Source organism: Raphanus sativus, chromosome 2 (genome assembly GCF_000801105.2).
Source record: "Raphanus sativus cultivar WK10039 chromosome 2, ASM80110v3, whole genome shotgun sequence".
In the NCBI taxonomy this organism is placed as follows: domain Eukaryota; kingdom Viridiplantae; phylum Streptophyta; class Magnoliopsida; order Brassicales; family Brassicaceae; genus Raphanus; species Raphanus sativus.
Window position 1 is genome coordinate 38,359,238 of NC_079512.1, and position 22,032 is coordinate 38,381,269.

Here is a 22,032-nt window from a genome sequence, read left to right on the forward strand (position 1 = left end):
ATGCTATCTAATTTTTGAATTCGATTATATAAATATTGGTGCTAATGGGCTAGATAATTTTTTGCATAGGATATTTCGATGGGCTATAAAATAGATGGTTGTTGATGGGATAGATTAAAAAGTTATTGGTAAAACAAACCATCATTTTTTTATAAAAATCGTGTATACCTGTTGCCAAACACTCCTATTTTTAAAAATACTATCCAAGCAACCAAACAATCCCATTTTGTACTTGAGTTTTAATAATATAGATATTATTCACTAAACGTGATCAATAAAAAGGTTCTCCCGTTTGCATATAAAATTGAAGTTCTAACATCAAACCATTTTAAATCCTTTAACAAAAAAACATCAAATCATTTTTAATATCATCAACTAGAATCAATGTTCTAAAATATGGTATATTCGACGCATAAAAATCTGCATAGACGGTGAATATGGCATAATCGGAATGATGTCCTTGAAATTTGAATTAGAAATGGTTTGATTCGTTCTAAATCCATCTAAAATGGTATAAATCAATACAAATCGATTTAAGTTGGCTAAATTAAATAACTTCAAATTAATTGTGATTAAAATTTTATATCATCTTCGCCATCAGTTTGTCTATAAACAATCATTTTTTCAATTTTGTTTCTTTTATATATCTAGTTTTTAAACATTTCATGAGAGTAGTTTTTTAATCAAACACAAAATTTTGGCTTTAATTAGTATAACTGCGGAACGGCAGAAACACATTTGAAACGCGATTCCGCGACTTTTTTACCAATCAGATAAATATGTGGAATCTAAAGGAAAACGCCATTCCACAGTTTTTGAGTTTTTGCTAAAAAAAAATCAAGTAAATGTGCATTAAGTGAGTAAGTGTGTTTTTTTCACTTATCTGTCGAAATTGTTTGAAAATTAATTATTCTCCTCCTCTCTTTTACGTAAAGCATTCATACAACCAACTACTTTGACATTTACATGAGAAAGTAATTAACTCATGCAACTACTTCTTCTATCACATATACCTTTTTCTATCACACGAAAAATTAATAACTGATCACATCATCCATAGTTTTTTTTAATCTATTATGAATGTATCCAAATTAAATGAACAATAATGGTATGTAATAAAAATAAAATTTAAACTATTGTTGTTAAGCAATTCCACAAAAGTCAATCCAATCACAAATTATTTTTGTTCCACAATTTTTTTCAGCAAGTTTTAAATTCCACAACTTTTATTCAGCAAGACAGTTAATTTTCCGCCATTCCGCAATTACTCTAGTGTTAGCAATCAAAGCCTTTATGTAATAGAATGTACTCCCTCCGTTTCATAATATTTGTCGTTCTAAGTCTTTGCACACAGATTAAGAAAACATTTAATTTTACATATTTCCAAAATAAAAATACTATTACCAATACACATCAACCAATATAAAAATAGAATAGAGAATATTTTCAATAAATTTTGCATTGAAAACCGAAAACGACACTTATTTTGAAACAAAAATTTTGCTCTAGAACGACATATAATTTGAAACGGAGGGAGTAATAAATAAGTAAATAGTTTGTTCATGTTTACGTCCCGTCTAGATTCTGAATAATTTGCATAGTTTTTTTTTATTCAAAAATTTGCATACTTGTTACTTGTTAGTTCTCTATATATAGAATATCTAATTGTTTCTTAACGTAACATTGACCAAAATAATTGGATAATGAATTTATTCATCAAAAACGAACTACCGATTGTGTATCTTCAGTATCGAATCTTGAATGACATACACTGTTTAAAAATCATAAAAACAGCAAACAGTTATATAAACCGTATCAAACAACACTTATTACAAATCACTTGTTTTAGAAATATGATTCAGAACTATATTTTCCAAGTGAATATAGTACTTTTATATACTAGATTTGAACGTCTATCATCCGGGATAATTTATTATAGCACCATGATATGATAACGTATTAGTTTGTATCATTGTATCTGTTCATTAGATATATGCACAAAGTGTTAGGTATCTCAGCTCTGTTCTTTGCATACCAGTCACCACCTATTGTTCTTAAGACTTGAAGGCGCCTTACTAACGACTTCCTTTTTCAATTGAACATACCAAGCAATGTACTAGAAACTACGTCCACATTTACACATTTACGTGACTTTTCTTTTGTTAAAACTATATAATTTATTTGTTTGCAAAAAAAAAACTATATAATTTAATTTATCTGCGACCTAGAAAATGCGTGGGAACTATGAAATGTCACAAACTTTTCTTTGTAAATTCCTCCGACAAGGTAGAAATAATAAGTCGACCTTTGGGGGCAAAAAATCACCTTTGACATGTGAGATTCAGACAAAAAAAACACGAGCACGTAGATTTGTATTTGCGTTGTAGTTAGTATTTGTTTTATCTACTACCTCCGATTATAGAGTTTCGACTGATTTCATATTTTAATTAACAGTTGATTTTACACGTATAAATAAATTTTCTTCAATGAAGTCGAGCAAGTGAGAAACTTCGTTCTTCTAAATTGCACGGCATCATTTTACACACTCTCTTTCTCTATTAATGAGAAAGTAACACCAAACAAAAAAAAAAGAGGAAATTTACATACATCTTCGAAGAAATGAGTAACCAGACAGACCACCATTGACTTAAAAGTCTTAACATAAAGAAAAATAAACAAACACCATTAACGTGCCAAAAGAGAGGTCTTCAATTACATTGAAAATTAAACCAACAATACAAGTCTTTGTAATAGTCTTTGATTATATAGGTATCTTTTGTTTTCTTCCGTCAGTCAACTCATTAGACATGAGTCAATTATATATTTTCAAAAAGTTTTTAGTATGTATTTCTGCGAATCATAGATACACGTCCATGACTACATACATAACAATTGTTAATACGGAAATACCTTTTGGGAGAGTGACAGCTAGAAATGAAGAAGCAACACATGACCAAGTAGTAATTATTAATAATGGAACGCAATGATGTTATTTTCTGAATACGTACATGCATATGTAGTAGATACAATTATCAACATCTAGTACTACTAGTACTCTTCTGTAAATTTCTCAGAAAAAGTCATGTAACTAATGTTATCAAGTATTATTATTTTTGTATTGGTTCGAGAAGAATAAAAAGGAGCACGTGCTCAGCAGAGTTAGTATATAGATCGTTTGCTCGCTTCCGATTTTCTCTCAATACAAACAAATCTCGAGGAGGGGGCGCCAAAGGTTAAACTGCATCACCGGCTTTTACAGATTTCTCCCGACGAAGATCCGTCTCTTCAACGATCAACGACGACGACAAAAAAATGCTAATGAAAACTCAAAGACTCACTGTCTCTCCTGTCTTTCCACGAAATCCCATTAAATCTCACCAACCACTTATCCGTTGTCTCGGCGGAGACTCGAGAAAACTCGGTGGGATCACCACAGCAGCTGCTCCGATTTTCCAGGGAAAGCCGGTGGTGACTCGCCGGGGGATAGAAATCAGGCGAATTACTACGAGGAACTGCGTCGAAAATGATGGCGGGATCGGCGGCGGCGAAATTGAAAAAGAAGAAGAAGAAGAGAACAAGAGCGTATGGGAACAGATGAAAGAGATCGTGAAGTTCACAGGTCCAGCGATGGGGATGTGGGTTTGTGGTCCGTTGATGAGTCTCATCGACACGGTGGTTATCGGCCAAGGTAGCTCCGTCGAACTCGCCGCCCTTGGTACGCCTTTCTATAAAACTTTACCTCATATCTGATTTTTGTATTTTCTTTTACATCATTTTTAAAAGTTTACATACTTTATATGATTATATTCGATAGTACATACCGGACGAACCGAACTTGTCTCCAATAGTACATTTGGATAGTTTAGTCTCTTCAGAAATTGGTCCCATGTTGACCAATAATAATAACAGATCTTAGGTAAGTGTCCCTTCTACCAGTTTTAAAGCTCATTATTACATCTGTCGGTTCACCAAATTTTAACGTGTTTGTAATGTCAAAATTGTACCGTACCCAACTGCAAGATATAAGCTTTACTTTGACACCAAAAAAAAAAAAAACTTTACTTGCACATATATTCTTATACTTGTTATCATTTTCTCCTTTTTGGTTATCAAAATTTCGTAACACAGAAAAAAAATATTTTAAATTATTTGATTGAGATTATGATGCGGAATGACTAAAAATATTAACACTCCAATAAATTGTGAAAGCGAGTGCTTAATTAGTTACCGGTTTAATAGGACCGGGGACAGTACTATGCGATCACATGAGTTACGTCTTCATGTTCCTCTCCGTGGCTACATCCAATATGGTCGCTACTTCTCTTGCCAAACAGGTTAGTTCTATTTCCCTGTTTCTTGTGTACCAAGTTTTAAAACTACTTCTCTCTCTAACATTCATTTTGTGTGTGTTTTCTTACAGGACAAGAAGGAAGCACAACATCAAATCTCTGTCTTGCTCTTCATTGGATTGGTTTGTGGACTTATGATGCTTTTGTTGACTAGATTATTCGGACCTTGGGCTGTTACTGGTAAACCTTTTTTCACCACCAAAATAAATCTGATACATTTGTAAGTAATGTATTTAAACTTTTTTTTTGCAGCTTTTACTAGAGGGAAAAACATTGAGATTGTTCCTGCAGCCAATACATACGTTCAGGTTCTTTTTTTTTTGTTTATTTATTTTATCATATTCTCTGTTTCAAATTCCTGCTAAATGAATGATGTCTCTCTCTCTCTAACCGGAGTCTCTCTGTTTTTGAAGATTCGAGGCTTAGCGTGGCCTTTTATTCTTGTTGGATTGGTTGCTCAAAGCGCAAGGTTTCTTTTGACTTTTTCTTCTTATTAACTTAGCTTCAAAATTCGCCCTGTATTACTCAACTGATGAGAGAGAATCTCTGTCTCAGTCTTGGAATGAAGAACTCATGGGGACCTCTTAAGGCCTTAGCAGCAGCAACTGTCATTAACGGTCTTGGAGATACGATCCTATGCTTGTTTCTCGGACAAGGTATCGCCGGAGCTGCTTGGGCAACAACCATCTCTCAGGTAACTTAAAAATTATAACCCTAAACTAGTAAAATGTAAATTAAAAATGCAGAAGGAAAGGAATTCATAATGGGATTGTGTGTTGTTATAAGGTTGTTTCGGCTTATATGATGATGGATTCTCTGAACAAAGAAGGCTACAATGCTTACTCCTTTGCGGTGCCTACACCTCAAGAACTATGGAAGATCTCTGCACTTGCCGCACCTGTTTTTATCTCAATTTTCTCCAAGATTGCTTTCTACTCTTTCATCATCTACTGCGCCACCTCCATGGGAACTCACGTTTTAGCAGCTCATCAAGTATATTACGAGACATATATGTATATGTACCCTTAAACGATGTTAATGTTGTATATTTATTTTATTTTTTTCTGGTTTTTGTTTGAGTAGGTGATGGCTCAGACGTACAGGATGTGCAATGTATGGGGTGAGCCATTATCTCAAACGGCTCAGTCATTTATGCCTGAGATGTTATACGGTGCGAACCGTAACCTTCCCAAAGCAAGAACGTTGCTCAAGTCCCTAATGATTATTGGAGCGACACTTGGATTAGTCTTGGGAATTATAGGAACATCTGTTCCAGGCCTGTTTCCTGGTGTCTACACACATGATAAAGTCATCATAACCGAGGTCTGTTGCTTTTTTCAAACCAAACATTTGTGTTTTGGAACCCCTAACTTGAGATCTTAACTATGATTTCTTGGATCTGGTGGCAGATGCATAGATTGCTTATACCATTCTTCATGGCGTTGTCTGCATTGCCAATGACTGTATCCCTGGAGGGTACATTGCTGGTAATATTATAAGATCTCTTTGTTCTATTTCTTGGGAAGAAGCAATCAATTGAATAGATCTACAAATGCTTGAAGTAAACTTTGTTTATTGTTGTTAAATAGGCGGGACGTGATCTGAAATTTGTCAGCTCGGTGATGAGTTCAAGCTTCGTTCTTGGTTGTCTTACACTAATGGTAACCTTCCATAAACCCTAATTAGAATATTACATAACAACGAGGAGACTTTGAGCTTCCCTAAAAGTGTTTTATGTATTTGTTGGTGACGATGACAACAGTTTGTGACACGAAGTGGCTATGGTTTAGTCGGCTGTTGGATGGTTCTCGTCGGTTTTCAATGGGTAAATTTTTATTTTTTTATATACAAACATAGTTTTGTAATCAGAGAGAGATTCTGGTATCATCCAAATAATATGTATAAACATGAATTGAATGGCATGCAGGGACGGTTCGGACTGTATCTACGGAGGCTTCTTTCACCTGGAGGGATACTTAACACGGATGTGCTGACGACTAAGAAGATCAAATCAGTTTAAACTCTCTCTCTCTCTCTCTCAATCATGATTTTTGTTGCCGAGAGCCAGCCAGCCATCTCTAAGGGTTTTGCCAATACAATGGCTATTTTTATTATTTTTTACATATAATTAAGTAACAAAAGAAAAAAAAGCATTTGAGCTCTGAAAATGGCTATGTAAATTTCAGTTGCTAATAGAAACACCGAGTTATGAAAAAATAATACTAGATAGTAGATACACAAGCTTGAAGACATGTTAAAAACATTGCCACATTTTATCATTTTTCAGCAATAACAACGAACATGATTATTTGCTTCTCAGGATTGAGATACATTGTTACGTTATTTTTGACTCTTTTCACAAATCATAATAGACCAGTAATGTGATTGTTAGTATGCTTGAAGATGATTGATAACTATTAGAGATACGTTGGGTCGGAAGATATGTATCTTACCGACTAAGTATGTGAAGCCCGTGAAATCCATGAAAACTCTCAAGACTAAAAAGAAAAATTTGAAAAGCAAGTTAATTTCAAGATATTCTTAATATATTTACATTAAGTGTTTAGGAAAATTAGCATTATCTAGGATTAACATTATGTTAATGTTAATGTTATATATACAAATTGTATTCTCATATCAAACAAAATACAATAATATATCATATTATATTTTACTTTACAATGTCTATGCTTATATTTTTTTATCACTAAAAACAAGTTCTTTTGCATATCCACCGTTCCCATCTGTCAAAAGGTTATTTGAATGTTCGCTGTATACGAGGTTCCTGGATCATAAGCTGTTGTCATCAAAACAAGACAGCCCTTGGAAAATATTTTCCCACTGGTTTATTCAATAAGGCTTAGTTACCCGAGTCAAGGAATTTGCGATATTAATCTAAAGGTTTTAACTGACCATATATTCCCTTGAAAATACATCTTTATTATTCAACAAAACCAAATTACTTGTTATATTGTTGACGACCACCCAAATGGAGTTTGACGCTCTAAATCAAAATTCTTGTTGAGAAACGAATTCTTTCCTTATTAAAAACAAAGATTAGAAAAAAAGGAAACAAATGATAAAATGAGAAACAGAGACAACAAGTTGGTTTGGATTCGTAATTACCCCAGCCAACAACCAAAGAGAAAAAAAAAACAAGAGTCCAACCAACAAAATAAAAAAAAAGGTTTTAGGAGAAGGGCTTTTGTTCCCAAAAGCCTTGATGCTCGTATTGAGAAGAAGAACCATGGTAAACCCCATTTTTATTATTATTAGTAAAAATATCATCATAGGAGACACAGGAAGGATCTTCAAGCAAATCCTCCACTCTCCAGCCCGGTAACGTTTCCATCAAATACTCTGATATACTGCCAGAACACGAATCGCTAGCTTGCTCCTCTAGCCCATAATAGTAGTTGCTTGTAGTCGTGGAATGAGAGCTCCCAAATACCTCACTAGAGGCCGAGCTTGGGACCTCCCCCCATACCGATTTGGGTCGAGTTTTGGCCCGGCCCAATGCCACTGCAGAGTTAGAGTTGGAGGCTGTCGTCGGGTACGAGGATGGAGAGGATGAGAGCTTGATGCCTGTAAGGAGGAACCTATTATGTTTCTTAGTATGCTCATTGGCTTGATGTATTGGAATGTCACACTCTCTGCATAGTATTGCTCTGTCTTCTTGGCAAAACAATAATGCACGCCGCTCCTGTCGTATTATGAATTACAAAATTTTTGTTAAAAGGTTATGATATTAGAGATATATGTCTCACATCGGGTATTGTAATAGATCTTTAATAATATATAAGAAAAATGAGAATCTTTTCTAACTTTCGATGTGGAACATATGTCCATAATAATTTTGAGTACCATCTACTCTATTAATTTAGGGTCCTAAAATTTATCTACCATTTAGAAGTTGTCATTTAAATTTGGACATGTTCTAGAATAGTAGGTGTTTGGCTATTTAAGTCTGTTTGTTTCCTTGAATATATCTACATGACTAACAACTTAATTTAAACCAACATATAAATACACATTATAATTAGTTTAGTTATTGGGTTTTGGAAGACTATTAAATTGTGTTGCTTTGCAAATAAATGACCATACGATTATGTAAACCAATTTACATTAGACCTTATAAATATTGGGTCAAAACCAACTAACACGGTATTTGAAATTTTAAATAAGAAGATTATATAATATATCTACAAACAATATTATAATAAAAAATATATTAATTTTTTTGTGGATTTAAACTTTATTGATTTTTTCGTTTTCTCAGTGACAAGTAAAAAGCATTGTCTAAATATTTTCCTTATAAATTTATATTAACGTTTATATATAGTAGAACCTCTTTATATTAATACTCTATAAATTAATACTAACTTTTTTATAAAATAATATAATTTTATAGTTCCAAATTGGTTCAATTGTTATATCGGTAAATTAATAATTTCTATAAATTAAAAAGATAGTTTAGGTATAATCTTAACATTATTAATTTATAGAGGTTTCACTGTAGAAGTTGTAATTAAAAAATGTGTATATTTTATAACCAAAAACAATATTATTCAAAAACTATATATATATAAAAAACTATTGTTATTTTTTATAATTTGTATATTCTAATAAATAAAATTGTTTGTTTAAATAATTTTCACCTTTGAAAAGGACGGATCAGTATCTAATTCTTTAATTGTATTTCGGTAGCCAAAAGAAGAAAGAAGACTTGTTTGATGTTACAAAAAAAGATGGTTGTAATCACGTTACTACTTTAAAAAATACATGTAATATTCTATTTTGTTTTCTAGATTTGACTTCCCTTTTCCACGAACTTTTCGGAAAGGACATTGCTTTTTTCTTCTTTTATTTAAAGTAAAGCAAAAAGTTTCTTCTTTTTAAGTATCTTTGTCTTCACGGCTTCACCTTCCCAAAGAAGAAAGTATTTTAATGTGTAAATAACTAGTTTCAATTGGTAAGTAAGTTACTTAGTTTTGATTAGTGAGCAAATAATTTATCAAGAATTTTGTAAACTTTCCAGGAAAACGAGGGGAAAATCTATAAGTTTCTCACCAATAAAACAAGCAAAATCTCAGAATAAAAAATTGACCTAATTCACCAAAATATTGTTTTATGAAAACCAGATTTCATCAATACTAACATGTGTATAAGCACACAATATTTCCAAGGGAAGTTTCAGAATGTTCTTCGAAAAACAAGTTTTGTAATCTGCACTTACCCCGCAAATATCGCAGAGAGGAGCATCTTTGAAAGTAGGAGAAGTGAGAGAGAAACGGAGATGCTTGCCAGCGAGCTTATTGGCGAAATGAACATGGTGATCACAACCATTACAAAGAGCTGCTTCATCTGCACAACAAAACACTGAAGCTTCTTCTTTATCACACATATCACACCAAATCTTCATCTTTCACTTCTTTCTTCTTTTTTTTGTTTAATAGAACAGTGTTTTTATTTCCTCTCTAGAAAATGTATTGTTTCTTTTTCTAGAAATTTCACAAGATTTGGCTCCGCACTCACTATCTCTCTCTCTCTCTCGCAACTTGGATCTTTGGACCAGTACTATACAATAGTATTTATGAATACATTCATGTGGGTGAGTGTATGTAGAGATAATGATGGGTATGAGTGTGGGCAAAAGGGTAAGAATAGTGTGTTGGCTTTATAGATAAGCAGCTTTAAGTTTCCTTTTGTCTTTTTCTTCTTATTGTTCCTCTCACTTTCTTGATAGCTATACTCTCTAGCTTTTGGATTTTCCAAATCCACTTGATTTCACACTCGGTTTGGTCTGGTTTACTAGTTAGGCTATATATATATATACATACTTTGGCTAAACTGCGAATATCTCATTAATTATAGAAAGTTTTACGGATTTGTTTTATTTCGTAGAGACAAATATTCTGATAGTTTTGTTCCGAAATGAAAACAACCAAAATTCAGCATAGGTCATATAAGTGAACATGTCAAGTTAACTCGATGTCAGAACCTTGTAGGTCTTTATCGATTGATATAAAATTTGCAAAAGTGGAGTTGAATACAATCTTTTTTGTCTGACATATTCATTCATTCATCTCTTTCCGTCAGATGCTAGTTAATCTACTAAATACTAACGACAAAAGAAAATCGAATTGATAGAATAAATTGTAGAGAAAATGAAGAAATTAAAGTACATGGGGAAAGGTGGGGGAACTTGACAAATGGCCAGCTCTTCGTGCCAGCTTTTGTCTTCCATCATCCATGTGTGTATTAACTTCCTTTCCTATTTCTTATATCTCTTTACTGCGGCTATTTTTATTTTAACGCATCATATAGTTTTATGAACTTCAATTCATCCAACTCAAAACAATGATTTAAGGTTAGCTTAGTTGTAAGCAAGTACAAAAGAAAGACCATTCAACTTGCTTAAATTCTGTTTGCGATGGCACAACTAAAAAAACTAAAACACATGGTTTAAGTACACTTAGGTGTTAGTCCTACTCGGTGTGATTGTAAGATTTTTTATCTATTAATTTTGATTCACTTTATTATTCATTTCAATTTAATCAAAAGAATCTGTATATCTGTAAGTTTTAGAAACAAAACAAATATCAAAAATTAATATATGCTAAAAATGAATCAAATTACAAATACTAAAAATTTAGAAGCCAAATATCTGTTCCGTTCCGATTTTTATACAAATATATATATATATATATATATATACACAGTTAACTATAAAGGTGTTCAAAAATACAGTTAAATATAAAAGTTTAAATGTATATTTTATATAACTATTATTTTAACATATAATTTTATCAGCTTATTTATAAATTGCTTATAGAAATGTTAAATTAACTATTGTTTTAACATTTAATTTTATTAAATATTATTTTAACATATAACTTTATTTGTTTATTTATAAACTATTATTTCATAAGAAAATTTAGTTAATTTTTAGAAAAATTATGAAACATATAGTTTTACTAGTTTTTATTTTATATTATAATTTTGCTAAAGATATTTTTTCAAGACAAACTTGTATGTTTTTTAATTTATTTATATTGAACAGAATATATTAGATATCAGTTTCAAATATTGGATATCTGTAGAATAGATATCAAATCTCAAATTTTGAAATTTATGGTAGTATTCTATCTACGCACAACCCCTATTTGTGATGTTATATGCTTCGTCATAATTAGCACTTTGTTTATCTTTATAAAGCGAAGTACATGGTTGAGATTAATAACAGTTGTTCCTAAGTCCTAATGCATCCCTTCATCGATGAATTTTTTCACTATATAATATAAATCGCTAATCAAACATAATTTTTTATTGTTTTTCATTTTTACTCGACCTAATCAAACATACTCATAGCAGGCTTTGCGGTCATATCGGCCATATTGTTCGGGATTAAATGTTTTTCTTGTAATACTTTTGATGTAAATAAGAAGACTGGATCTGATCTTCTGAAGAATAGATAGTTTAGTAGGTATATGACGACAAAAAACACTTTTAGAGGAGAAGATATGGTATGATCTTTCTCTTCCTCTCATTTATTATTATTATTTTTTGTTTGTTTGGCCAATTTCTCATGTTAAAACATATTTTCACAGCCTTTCAAATTAATTACGGAGGTGTACTGAAAGTCTGAAATGATTGTAGTTTCAGCAAAATTTTAGATGATTGTATATTATTTGAAAATTTACTATCTTTTAATTAAAATATTTTAAAGTCTCATCCCAAAGGATAAAATATTATATATTATATTTTATCTAAGAAACTCCACTAATACATTTTAAAATAATTTTAATTATCCTAAATTTACAAATTATTTTTTTAAATCATTGGATTTCAAAATTTTCAAAAGGTAAATTCAATATCATTACATTTAAAATTCATATTTGATAACAATAAATTTGTCTTTAAATCACCTTAAACTTCTTATTGAATATACTTAAAAATATTTTGGGTTGATATAGACTTGTACAAACTAGATATAGAACCAAAAATATACATGGTTTATAGAATAGTGAAAATATTAAAAGCAGTACTTTCAATTTATATAACCATGCATTTATTTTTAGTTATTCAAAATTTATCTACCACATTTGTTTTGACTTACTGTTTGAATATACAATGACTTACAAACTTTGTAAAATCAAAGTATAACCATATTTATTCCCAATGGAAAGTTCATAATTTCAGAATAATTATTTTATTGGTTTTTACTACTACATTTCTTAAAAAGAAATTTATGAAAATATGTAGATACTAAATCACATGGATGTACACTAGGGAATTTTTGAAAATGGTTCTTCTTGCGCTTTTCAAACATTCCCTTTAAATATATGAGCAGTAGATGGGACCTTTACCAAATAATTGATACAATCAAATCATTCATTGATGGATGAGAGTTAGTACAAATTTGTTTTTATATTTAAACAACGAAACAAAAGTCTAATCTTTCAGCGATGTTGTTGTCATTGTATTATATAAAGAGAGCTGATTATTTTCCCTTTTAAAATGTCATGCACTAAACTTTATATTGTTTAACAAATACGGAAAGTTTCATTATAAAAAAAGCATACTCAAACCATATGTCGTTAAATAATATCCTTTCAGTTCCACACACGCATACATGTATATTGGTATAACTAGGCAAGCTAACTCAGTTGACAAAAAAAAAAGAAGACTAGGCAAGTTTGATCTCTAAATTGCGACATTAATAGTTGTTAATGTTGATGAGTAGAGACCGAAGACCATGATTATCGGGGAATTCTTAAATGAATTTTTAGGTAAAAGGTAAATTAGAAATGGAAAAAATTGGAGAAATACACAACAATCGGCTTTTAATTAGTGTCTGGAAGAACCTATTTTTAGGTGTTCTTCGCACCAGTCGATACATTAGTGGGTTTTAGGCATTTCATTTTTATGATTTAAATAAAACAAATGAAAATCCCCTTAGTATTAAAATGGAAGCAAAAAAAGAGAATAACCTTTAAAGAGTACTATATTTTTGAGTTTGCCATTTTGACGACGTGTCGGCACGAGGTTCCTTCTCAGACCCTTTATGTAAAAAGGCTTACTCACCTTAGGATATTACGGCTATTGCCATTGGACATACATGCATATTCGTATGAAAATGATATATAGTTTCATGTCCGCATATGTATAAAAGGAAAGAAGTCATTTTCGTTATTGGAGTGTATGGTCCACGAGATATTTTCATTTCTTTCCACTTTCTATATTTTGAAATAATCTTTAAGAAGATTTTGTAATTTTGTTTTGCATATGTAAACCGAATTATGACTCATATTAAATAGAAAGTGGAAAGAATTTCTTTTTTGGCAATGAAAATCGAATGATGACTTATATGGAAATCGAATTATGACTCATATTAAATAGAGAGTGAATTATGATCTTGATATTTCGAAATCGAATTTTGATTATTCTCTTCCTTTCCACTTTCCATTTTTTGAAATTATCTTTACGAAAATTTTCCAAATTTGTTTTGCATATGGAAACTAAACCAAGTCAAATATTAAATAGTGAGTGAATTAGGAACTAATTAGATTCATTTTTCCATGATTTGCATACGAAATTTACTGCATTATTTTCACTTTCTATATATTTTGTTATAAGATCAGTCATTAGGAATTACAAGTATATATTTCATTATGGCAACGTGGCAGACAGAAGACACTTCTCAGTCTGTTTATGAAAAAAGCTTCACTGACCTTAGAAAATTACAAATATTGTCATTCGACAGACCTTCCATATATATATTTGTCGATTACTTATAACAAAGTTTCGTATATCGTACATAATGTGGATGCTAACAGCAACATATTTGTACGCATACTTCACATACATCGATATCCCTTTTTCTATTCGATTTCATTTGAACTTTATTAAACACAATTTTTTCTCAAAAAAAAATTGCTAATGTTATGATTTTCCAGTACCGGTAATATTTTATTTCTTATATTTTTATATGAATTTTCTTATTATCATTTACATAAACTGAAACAAAAATTCAATCAAATAAAAGTGGAATCGAACATGCAATTTGTTTAACTTAAAATTGCAATATTAATTTCCAATAATAACAAATATAAGAAATAAGAATAAGAATAAGAACTATCAAGATGAATTGTTTTCAAATATAACCTAATTTTCACGAAATTAAAATTAATATATATTAAATTTGATTCAATATACTATTGTGATTTCGTAGTTATGGTTTTGTAAAAACATTAGTGATTTCAAATATAAATTAGGGATATTTTTGCGACCTGCAGATTTTGAACGCAATTTTAGGTAATTGATTTGGCCAATATTATATTGTATTGGAATGTATTGATCGCAATCATAAATTTTTACGTGGAGAATAATTTAATTCTGATTGCCGTGATTTATATTACATTCTCAATCAATATATCACCAACGGAATTCTTGATTCGAAAATTTAATATTAACCTAACATATTCTCTATATGTATTTATAAACTTACAAGAATAAAAACACAAAATTATGTTTTGGCTGATAAATTGGCAATCAGTATTGAGTACCGTATATTTGATAAATCAATCTCATTTTAATGAAAGATAATTTGTAACTTATATAAATATAAGTCATGGAAGTGCTTCAACTATATCGTGTTCTCTCTATTTCTTTCTCTCTAACGTTCTTTGATATACAATACATAAGATCAATGGTAGGTTTAGATTTTGTTGGCGATTTGAAGCATTTCAAGTCGATGTGGAAAATCCGTGTTAAGGTGATTCGTCTTTGGAAGCAGTATTCTGGTGTTGTGGGAGAAACGATGGAAATGGTGTTAGCTGATTCAAAAATAAGCACTCAGAATTTATATTAAAAAGTTGTAAATTATGTTCATATTCTTATGTTGCTATTTTTTCTTCCAGTGCGATATGATTCATGGTACTGTCAAGAAAGAATTGGTTAGTCAGTTCGTGACCAAAATCAGTCAAGATGAAACGAAGTTGATGGTGAATTTCACTGTCACAATGGCTGCTGGATCTTATCGCACCACAAAGCACCCTTACCGAATTGTGTTCCTCCCCACCACTCACTAAGAATGTGTGATGCTTTGCCTTCAAACTTGACTGGTTTAGATCCGGTCAAGTATGAGTCCATTAAGGATGGTTGTCTGAATACGGACTACTTGGTTGGTGAGTCTTATAACATTTGTATCTCTTTGAGGAAATTTTGTATCAGAGATGATTTGTTTGTTTCTACCTATAAACTTAAATTTATATAGGTTTCTATTTAATTAATAGTATAATTGTGAAAAAATAAAATGTCAAACTTAACAACACTCAATCTAAGTAGCATGCTATTTTCGTGGTCATTATCCTCTTTCACGTAATTTGATTTTTTGTACATTTTAAAACAATTTTCTTCTTGATTTTAGGATATTGTGAATTAATACATAACAAAATACAATTATTTAATAGATCAAAGTCCACTAAATATAAACTAATATATACAAGAATGAAAGTCCTTTACATAAGACTGAATATATTATGTATTCCGGTCTATTTCCTTTTTTAGAAATATATACTTCTAAATTCTATATAATTCACTTTAAATAATACAGACCATGAAAAATATCTATCTTATTAAAGTAGAAGTACTTTAAGCTTTTGTTTGGTAATAGGGATAGCAGTCTTTAAAAAATTAATTTTTGTTTGGTAACAAAGATAGTAGAGCATTTTGTTTTTTCCTTATTTAAATGATAGATTTAAGTATTTAATGTATTTTCCTAATTTAAATAATAGATTTCTTTAATAGAATGAAACTTAACCAAAATAAATTTCCTTATAGATTTTTTGTTAACATTTAATATTTTTCAATATTTATTAATAAAAATAATAAAATAAAAATCACACATCAAAATCAATTTATATATCATATAAATAAAATATAAAATATTTTATTTATAAATTGTTAGTATAACATTTTTATAATATAAGTCCAATTAGTTATAAATATTAGATTTTTATATGATACACTGTGATATAATAGACGATTAAAATCACATAATATAATTATTTAAAGTAATAAATAAAAATTTTGTTTTAAATGTTATACTAACAATTATATAATACATATTAATTTACACACACACACATATATATATATATATATATTATCATTAGAACAAAGAAAAAAATTGAAGTGAAAGAAAATATTTATACGACCACGGGACAAACTATAGAAATAAAGCATAAGATTTTTTTTTAACAAATTTATTTTAATTTCAAATATGTTTATATATTTTATTTATTATTAAGAATGCTAAGATTCTGGAATTGGAAAAAATTATGACCCATCTCTATATTATTTTAATTAGGAATTTAAAATTTATATCAAAATATTTTTTAAACTTTTAATTTTTATTATAACTACAAATATTAATTTTCAATATAAATTTATGTTAAATATTACAAATATATCATTTATAAATAAAAAATTAAAAACATAAAATAAATACCCGCCCGGTTGGACGGGTCAAGATCTAGTGTATGTTTAAATTTTAATTGATCCTTTTAATGTTTATCTCACGCTTGCGCGGATCTCAACCTAGCTGGGCCTCGTCCAATTCAAAGACGTGCGTAAGCCTTTTCCTTTGGCGTTTGGTTTTCACATGTTTTGGATTATGAAATGATATTTATTACTAGTCAATAATGACAAGTTACAGCGTTCCTATAATGAACTTATCGAGTACAAACTGGTCCTGGAGAAGGTACTACCTACATGTTTTCATTTTATTTTTTTTAGTTTACGCCTTTCAAAATGTCATCCATCTGAATCTCTCATCTTTTTAGGCTGGTGACTTCTTTTCTTCTGCTCATACAAGTGCTGCCGCTCAACAGCGAGAGATTGATTCACAACAAGTTGGTGAAGATTTGCTCGAGGCTCCTTTGTTGCTCCAAGTACCATCCATGCTACCCTTTCTTTTTCTTTTTCTTTTTCTTTTTTCTTTATATATAGTTTATTTGTTTAGTCACTAATACTTACAATTATAATTCCTTTTCAACAGGACAAGTCTACTGATTCGTCAAAGCAAGTTAAGCTTGGATTTCTCACCGGATTAGTACCCCGTGAAAAGTCGATGGTCTTTGAGAGGATTCTATTCCGTGCTACTAGGGGCAACGTCTTTATTCGACAGACTGTCCTTGAGGACCCCGTCATTGATCCCAACTCTGGAGAGAAGGTTATTTGTTTCTGCTTCTCTCTTAAACATACAACTGCTAGCTCCTTTGTCTTTTTGATCTAGAGAGCCTACAGTTCGTTCGTTCAACATGTGGAATGCTGATCCCTTTTACAAACAAATTTACTTTTCTATCTCTGTTCGAAATTTACCTTTTAACTCTAAAATAAATGCAGGTTGAGAAAAATGTTTTTGTTGTCTTCTATTCCGGGGAAAGAGCAAAAAGCAAAATTCTTAAAATTTGTGAAGCTTTTGGTGCCAATCGTTATCCTTTCAGCGAAGACCTTGGAAAACAAGCTCAAATGATAACTGAGGTACGTATTATCACCTTTCTTGTGAATGTTCCTGCTGATAGGTGCGCCAACGTTCCATATTTCTTTTTTTTATTTGTTGTTGTTGCGATAAACCTTTTTACTTCCCTTTATGGTTCTTTCTTTGGACATGACTTATAGTCTTATAGATGACAACAAAATATTGGGTATTCGCTGGTACTCAAGTCTCCAGTAAAAGCTAATGCATGAGATCATGATGTTTTGATTACTGAAATTATGTGACTGTTAGTTTTGAAGTTGGTTGGCGTCCATATAATGATGACTAACCATGTTTAATTCTTTCACACCATTTCAGGTGTCAGGTCGATTAACAGAGCTTAAAACCACCATAGATGCTGGTTTAGGTCACCGTAACATTTTATTGCAGACCATTGGAGATAAATTTGAGCTGTGGAACCTCAAGGTATTATTCTGGGTAGATCGATGTTGAGCGGCCTGTGTTGACCCGTCTGTTCTAAACCATTCAAGTTGAAGCCAAGTTTATGTTTACCAATTGCAGGTGCGCAAAGAGAAAGCTATCTATCATACTTTGAACATGCTTAGTCTTGATGTGACTAAGAAGTGCCTTGTGGCCGAGGGCTGGAGTCCTGTCTTTGCATCAAACGAAGTGAGTTGTTCGTTTTGTTCACTGCCAATTGTATTTGAATATTATATCGGGTGACACCGTGACAGTGAGTTTACTGGTTTTGGTTGTTTGAGAATACTTAAGTAGAATAAGGTTTGTTTGTGCAGATTCAAAATGCATTAAAGCGTGCCGCAGTTGACTCCAATTCTCAAGTTGGATCAATATTCCAGGTGCTGAGGACCAAAGAGCTGCCACCAACTTATTTCCGCACAAACAAATTTACTTCTGCAATCCAGGAAATTGTTGATGCATATGGGTAAGTGTCTTTCACTTTTTATCTGGAGCTTTTGACTCAGTTTAGGAAATATGAGATATAGCCTTGGTATTATAAGAAAATGTGTTATAGACTGCATTTAGTCCTGTACTAGCTTCCTCTGATCAGTCTCCCATGATCACCACTTTGCAGTGTGGCCAAGTATCAGGAAGCTAATCCTGGTGTATTCACAATCGTCACCTTCCCCTTCCTTTTCGCTGTTATGTTTGGTGATTGGGGGCATGGAATATGCTTGCTTCTTTCAACCATGTACTTGATAGTGAAAGAAAAGAAACTGGCCAGCCAGGTGATGATACCCCAATTAATGTTGCCTATTTTTGACTTAAGAGCACGAGATTGAATTCTTGCGAACTCTTCAACCGTTGTGTCTTGGCAACAGAAACTTGGGGACATTATGGAAATGGCTTTTGGTGGTCGTTATGTCATAATGATGATGTCATCATGTCACTCTTCTCAATATACACTGGTTTAATCTACAACGAGTTCTTCTCTATTCCATACCCATTGTTTGCTCCCTCAGCCTATGATTGCCGTGATGCCTCATGCAGGTATGCAAATTAGTTTTTAAAATTGAGATTTACAAAAATAGAAAAGAATTTTAGTAGCAGGCATATACTTTGCGGTCCTGAAATTCCCCCCCACTCTTATGCTCTATGTTCAGCGAGGCGACAACAATTGGTTTGATAAAGGTGAGGGACACTTATCCATTTGGTCTAGATCCTGTGTGGCATGGTACACGCAGCGAGCTGCCGTTCCTGAACTCGCTGAAGATGAAAATGTCAATCCTTCTCGGAGTTTCTCAAATGAACCTCGGGATCATAATGAGCTACTTCAATGCAAGATTCTTCAAATCGAGTGTAAATATATGGTAGCCAGGCTTCCGTTGATAATTTTTTTAACGTAGCATGCTCTCTTTCAAATGACAACGTCTATAATTATGGGGGGCTTGCAGGTTCCAGTTCATTCCCCAGATGATATTCTTGAACAGCTTGTTTGGCTATCTCTCGGTCCTCATCATCATAAAATGGTGCACTGGCTCTCAAGCAGATTTGTATCATGTAATGATCTACATGTTCCTGAGCCCAACCGATGAGTTAGGAGAGAACCAACTTTTCCCACACCAAAAACAGTGCAGGTTAGCATCTCTACCTAAAAGCTGCTGTTACGAGTTCTTTTAAGAAACATGTCATACGTATGGTTTCACTCATAATCTTTTTCCCCCTCATTTTTTCAGCTGGTGCTTCTCTTTCTGGCTCTTGTCTCTGTTCCGTGTATGTTGCTTCCAAAGCCTTTCATCTTGAAGAAACAACATGAAGCTGTGAGATTCTTTCCTTTTCCGTTTTAGTTTCTAGATAATGGTCTCTTATTTAAAAAAAAAAAAAAATCCTTTGCTGGGGTCGTCCTAAACGGTAACCTTCACCAGAGGCATCAAGGTCAGTCATATGCAGCTCTTGAGGAGACGGATGAAAGTCTTCATGTGGAGGCAAACGGAGGATCCCATGGGCATGAGGAGTTTGAATTCAGTGAGATATTTGTGCATCAGCTGATTCACACCATAGAGTTTGTGCTCGGAGCTGTTTCCAACACCGCTTCTTACCTGCGTCTATGGGCTCTCAGGTATGTATCTCAAATTATCGAATAGTAGAAACCTATATATATCACACTATTGGCTTAATACTAGCCATCATTCTTTTTTTTTGTGTGTGTGTGTGTGTGTTCAGTCTTGCACACTCAGAGCTATCGTCAGTCTTCTATGAGAAGGTCCTCCTCCTCGCTTTGGGGTATGCACACGCACTCTTGCTTTGATCTAATTAATCATTATTAGCAAATCAATTAATCGATCTTTGTCGCGTCTCTTTTGGCATTTAAAAAACAAAAAAAAACAGATACAACAATTGGTTGATCCTGATCGTTGGGTTAATCGTGTTCGTATTCGCCACGGTGGGAGTGCTGCTGGTGATGGAGACACTGAGTGCGTTCCTTCACGCGCTGCGTCTACATTGGGTAGAGTTTCAGAACAAATTCTACGAAGGAGATGGTTACAAGTTCGCTCCTTTCTCTTTCATTCTTACCGCAAATGAAGACGAGTGATATGAATATTCATGATTCATTCCCCCATCTCTCATCTCTCTGCTATTTGCACATCTGTATATATAAAGAGGCCCAGCTAGACCCAAGTTCTGTTTATTTTTTGCCCTTCTCTCTATATTTATTAATTTGCCTGTGTGGAGATCAGATTTTTTTTACAGACCAGTTAAGAGAGGGGGGATGATGTGATTTGTTTGAGCCAAAACCCATTTGTTGTTGTGTATTTCTTGTTTGTTTGGAATTATATAAATAATAATGAGATGTGGTTTTGTTTAGTACAATAAATAGTTTTATACTCGATTTTGGTTGTTTGATTCATATGCAGAGATCGAAAGTTCAACACCTCAATCTATGTCACATAAAATAAAAGTAAGTTTTGGTGATGCTTTCATCTATCTTTGAAATTTGTCGGTTCTGTATTATGAAATGAATCTATGTGACTATGTCTCAAGAGTTAGATGTGGTTTTGGTAGCTTTGCAGGTTATCAAGTGTTGTGGAACCCAAATGTTGAAATTAAGAGTAGGCCTTATGAGCTATATCATAGCCCAATAGTTAAAACTTTTGAATTTCCATATCTTTCTAATGGACTGGGTTAAGAATTAAATCATTTTGTCCAAAGCTGTCATTGTGTCATTTGACAAGTTAAAATCAACAGTATGGATTTGCTCAAAAGAGGATGCAATTTATTTACAAACTTCCATCTTTGTTTTTTTTTAAAAAGCAGAGAGAAACAGAGAGTGAGGCAAAGAGTGCTCGCTCACACAAATCACTAGATTTATTAAATGAAAGCCTCTTTTTTGGCTTAGTTAATGTGCGGTGGTAGAGACGGCGGCTGTAACGGTGGAGACAAGACTGTCAACGCCACAGATGTTACGGCCTTTGCAGATCTTGTAGAAACCATTCTCACCCCAAGTCTCACCCCACGAGTTCTTGATGATCCAGTAAGGCTTCTCCTTGAACCTAGCCGGGGCATAACCAGCGGAGCCGTAACCGACCAACAAGACACCGTGGTTGAGCCTCCTGGTGCAAATATAAGGGCAGGAGACTCCGCCAATGTAAGTCTGCATATAGGCAGCGTTGATGGCAACAGCAAGAGGTCCGTTTTGAACAAGGTTGGCAGCAACACAAA

General features: G+C 32.3%; 3 protein-coding genes and 1 pseudogene across 3 annotated transcripts; 2 read left to right on the plus strand and 2 right to left on the minus strand.

Moving 5' to 3' along the window:
* Positions 1 to 3,145: 3,145 nt before the first annotated feature.
* On the plus strand, positions 3,146 to 6,668 carry LOC130508303 (protein DETOXIFICATION 47, chloroplastic-like). Its single transcript, XM_057003736.1, has 12 exons — positions 3,146 to 3,715; positions 4,240 to 4,334; positions 4,421 to 4,529; positions 4,602 to 4,657; positions 4,763 to 4,818; positions 4,905 to 5,043; positions 5,136 to 5,342; positions 5,433 to 5,672; positions 5,759 to 5,836; positions 5,939 to 6,010; positions 6,112 to 6,174; positions 6,277 to 6,668. The coding sequence occupies exons 1-12, from the start codon at positions 3,313 to 3,315 to the stop codon at positions 6,367 to 6,369; spliced, it is 1,611 nt and encodes a 536-aa protein (XP_056859716.1). The 5' UTR covers positions 3,146 to 3,312; the 3' UTR covers positions 6,370 to 6,668.
* Positions 6,669 to 7,367: 699 nt separating this feature from the next.
* LOC108840819 (B-box zinc finger protein 20-like) lies at positions 7,368 to 9,987 on the minus strand. The gene is made up of 2 exons (XM_018613637.2): positions 9,586 to 9,987; positions 7,368 to 8,052 (listed from the first exon to the last, which is right to left on the minus strand). Exons 1-2 carry the CDS (start codon positions 9,769 to 9,771, stop codon positions 7,540 to 7,542), a joined length of 699 nt encoding a protein of 232 aa, XP_018469139.1. The 5' UTR covers positions 9,772 to 9,987; the 3' UTR covers positions 7,368 to 7,539.
* Positions 9,988 to 17,057: 7,070 nt separating this feature from the next.
* Positions 17,058 to 21,202, plus strand: LOC130508305 (V-type proton ATPase subunit a3-like; annotated as a pseudogene).
* A 362-nt stretch (positions 21,203 to 21,564) lies between these two features.
* LOC130508304 (cysteine proteinase) lies at positions 21,565 to 22,021 on the minus strand. Its single transcript, XM_057003737.1, has one exon. The coding sequence runs from the start codon at positions 21,968 to 21,970 to the stop codon at positions 21,710 to 21,712; it is 261 nt and encodes an 86-aa protein (XP_056859717.1). The 5' UTR covers positions 21,971 to 22,021; the 3' UTR covers positions 21,565 to 21,709.
* Positions 22,022 to 22,032: the final 11 nt, after the last annotated feature.

What these genes read in the sequence shown, in the direction of transcription:
- LOC108840819 (XM_018613637.2), bottom strand. Translation starts at nt 9,771, where the DNA reads ATGAAGATTTGGTGTGATATGTGTGATAAAGAAGAAGCTTCAGTGTTT. An exon ending in CTCTCTGCGATATTTGCGGG is followed by an intron (nt 8,053 to 9,585) that starts GTAAGTGCAGAT and finishes ATAATACGACAG; the next exon opens with GAGCGGCGTGCATTATTGTT.
- LOC130508303 (XM_057003736.1), top strand. Translation starts at nt 3,313, where the DNA reads ATGCTAATGAAAACTCAAAGACTCACTGTCTCTCCTGTCTTTCCACGA. An exon ending in CAGCCAATACATACGTTCAG is followed by an intron (nt 4,658 to 4,762) that starts GTTCTTTTTTTT and finishes CTGTTTTTGAAG; the next exon opens with ATTCGAGGCTTAGCGTGGCC. An exon ending in GGGCAACAACCATCTCTCAG is followed by an intron (nt 5,044 to 5,135) that starts GTAACTTAAAAA and finishes TGTTGTTATAAG; the next exon opens with GTTGTTTCGGCTTATATGAT.
- LOC130508304 (XM_057003737.1), bottom strand. Translation starts at nt 21,970, where the DNA reads ATGCAGACTTACATTGGCGGAGTCTCCTGCCCTTATATTTGCACCAGG.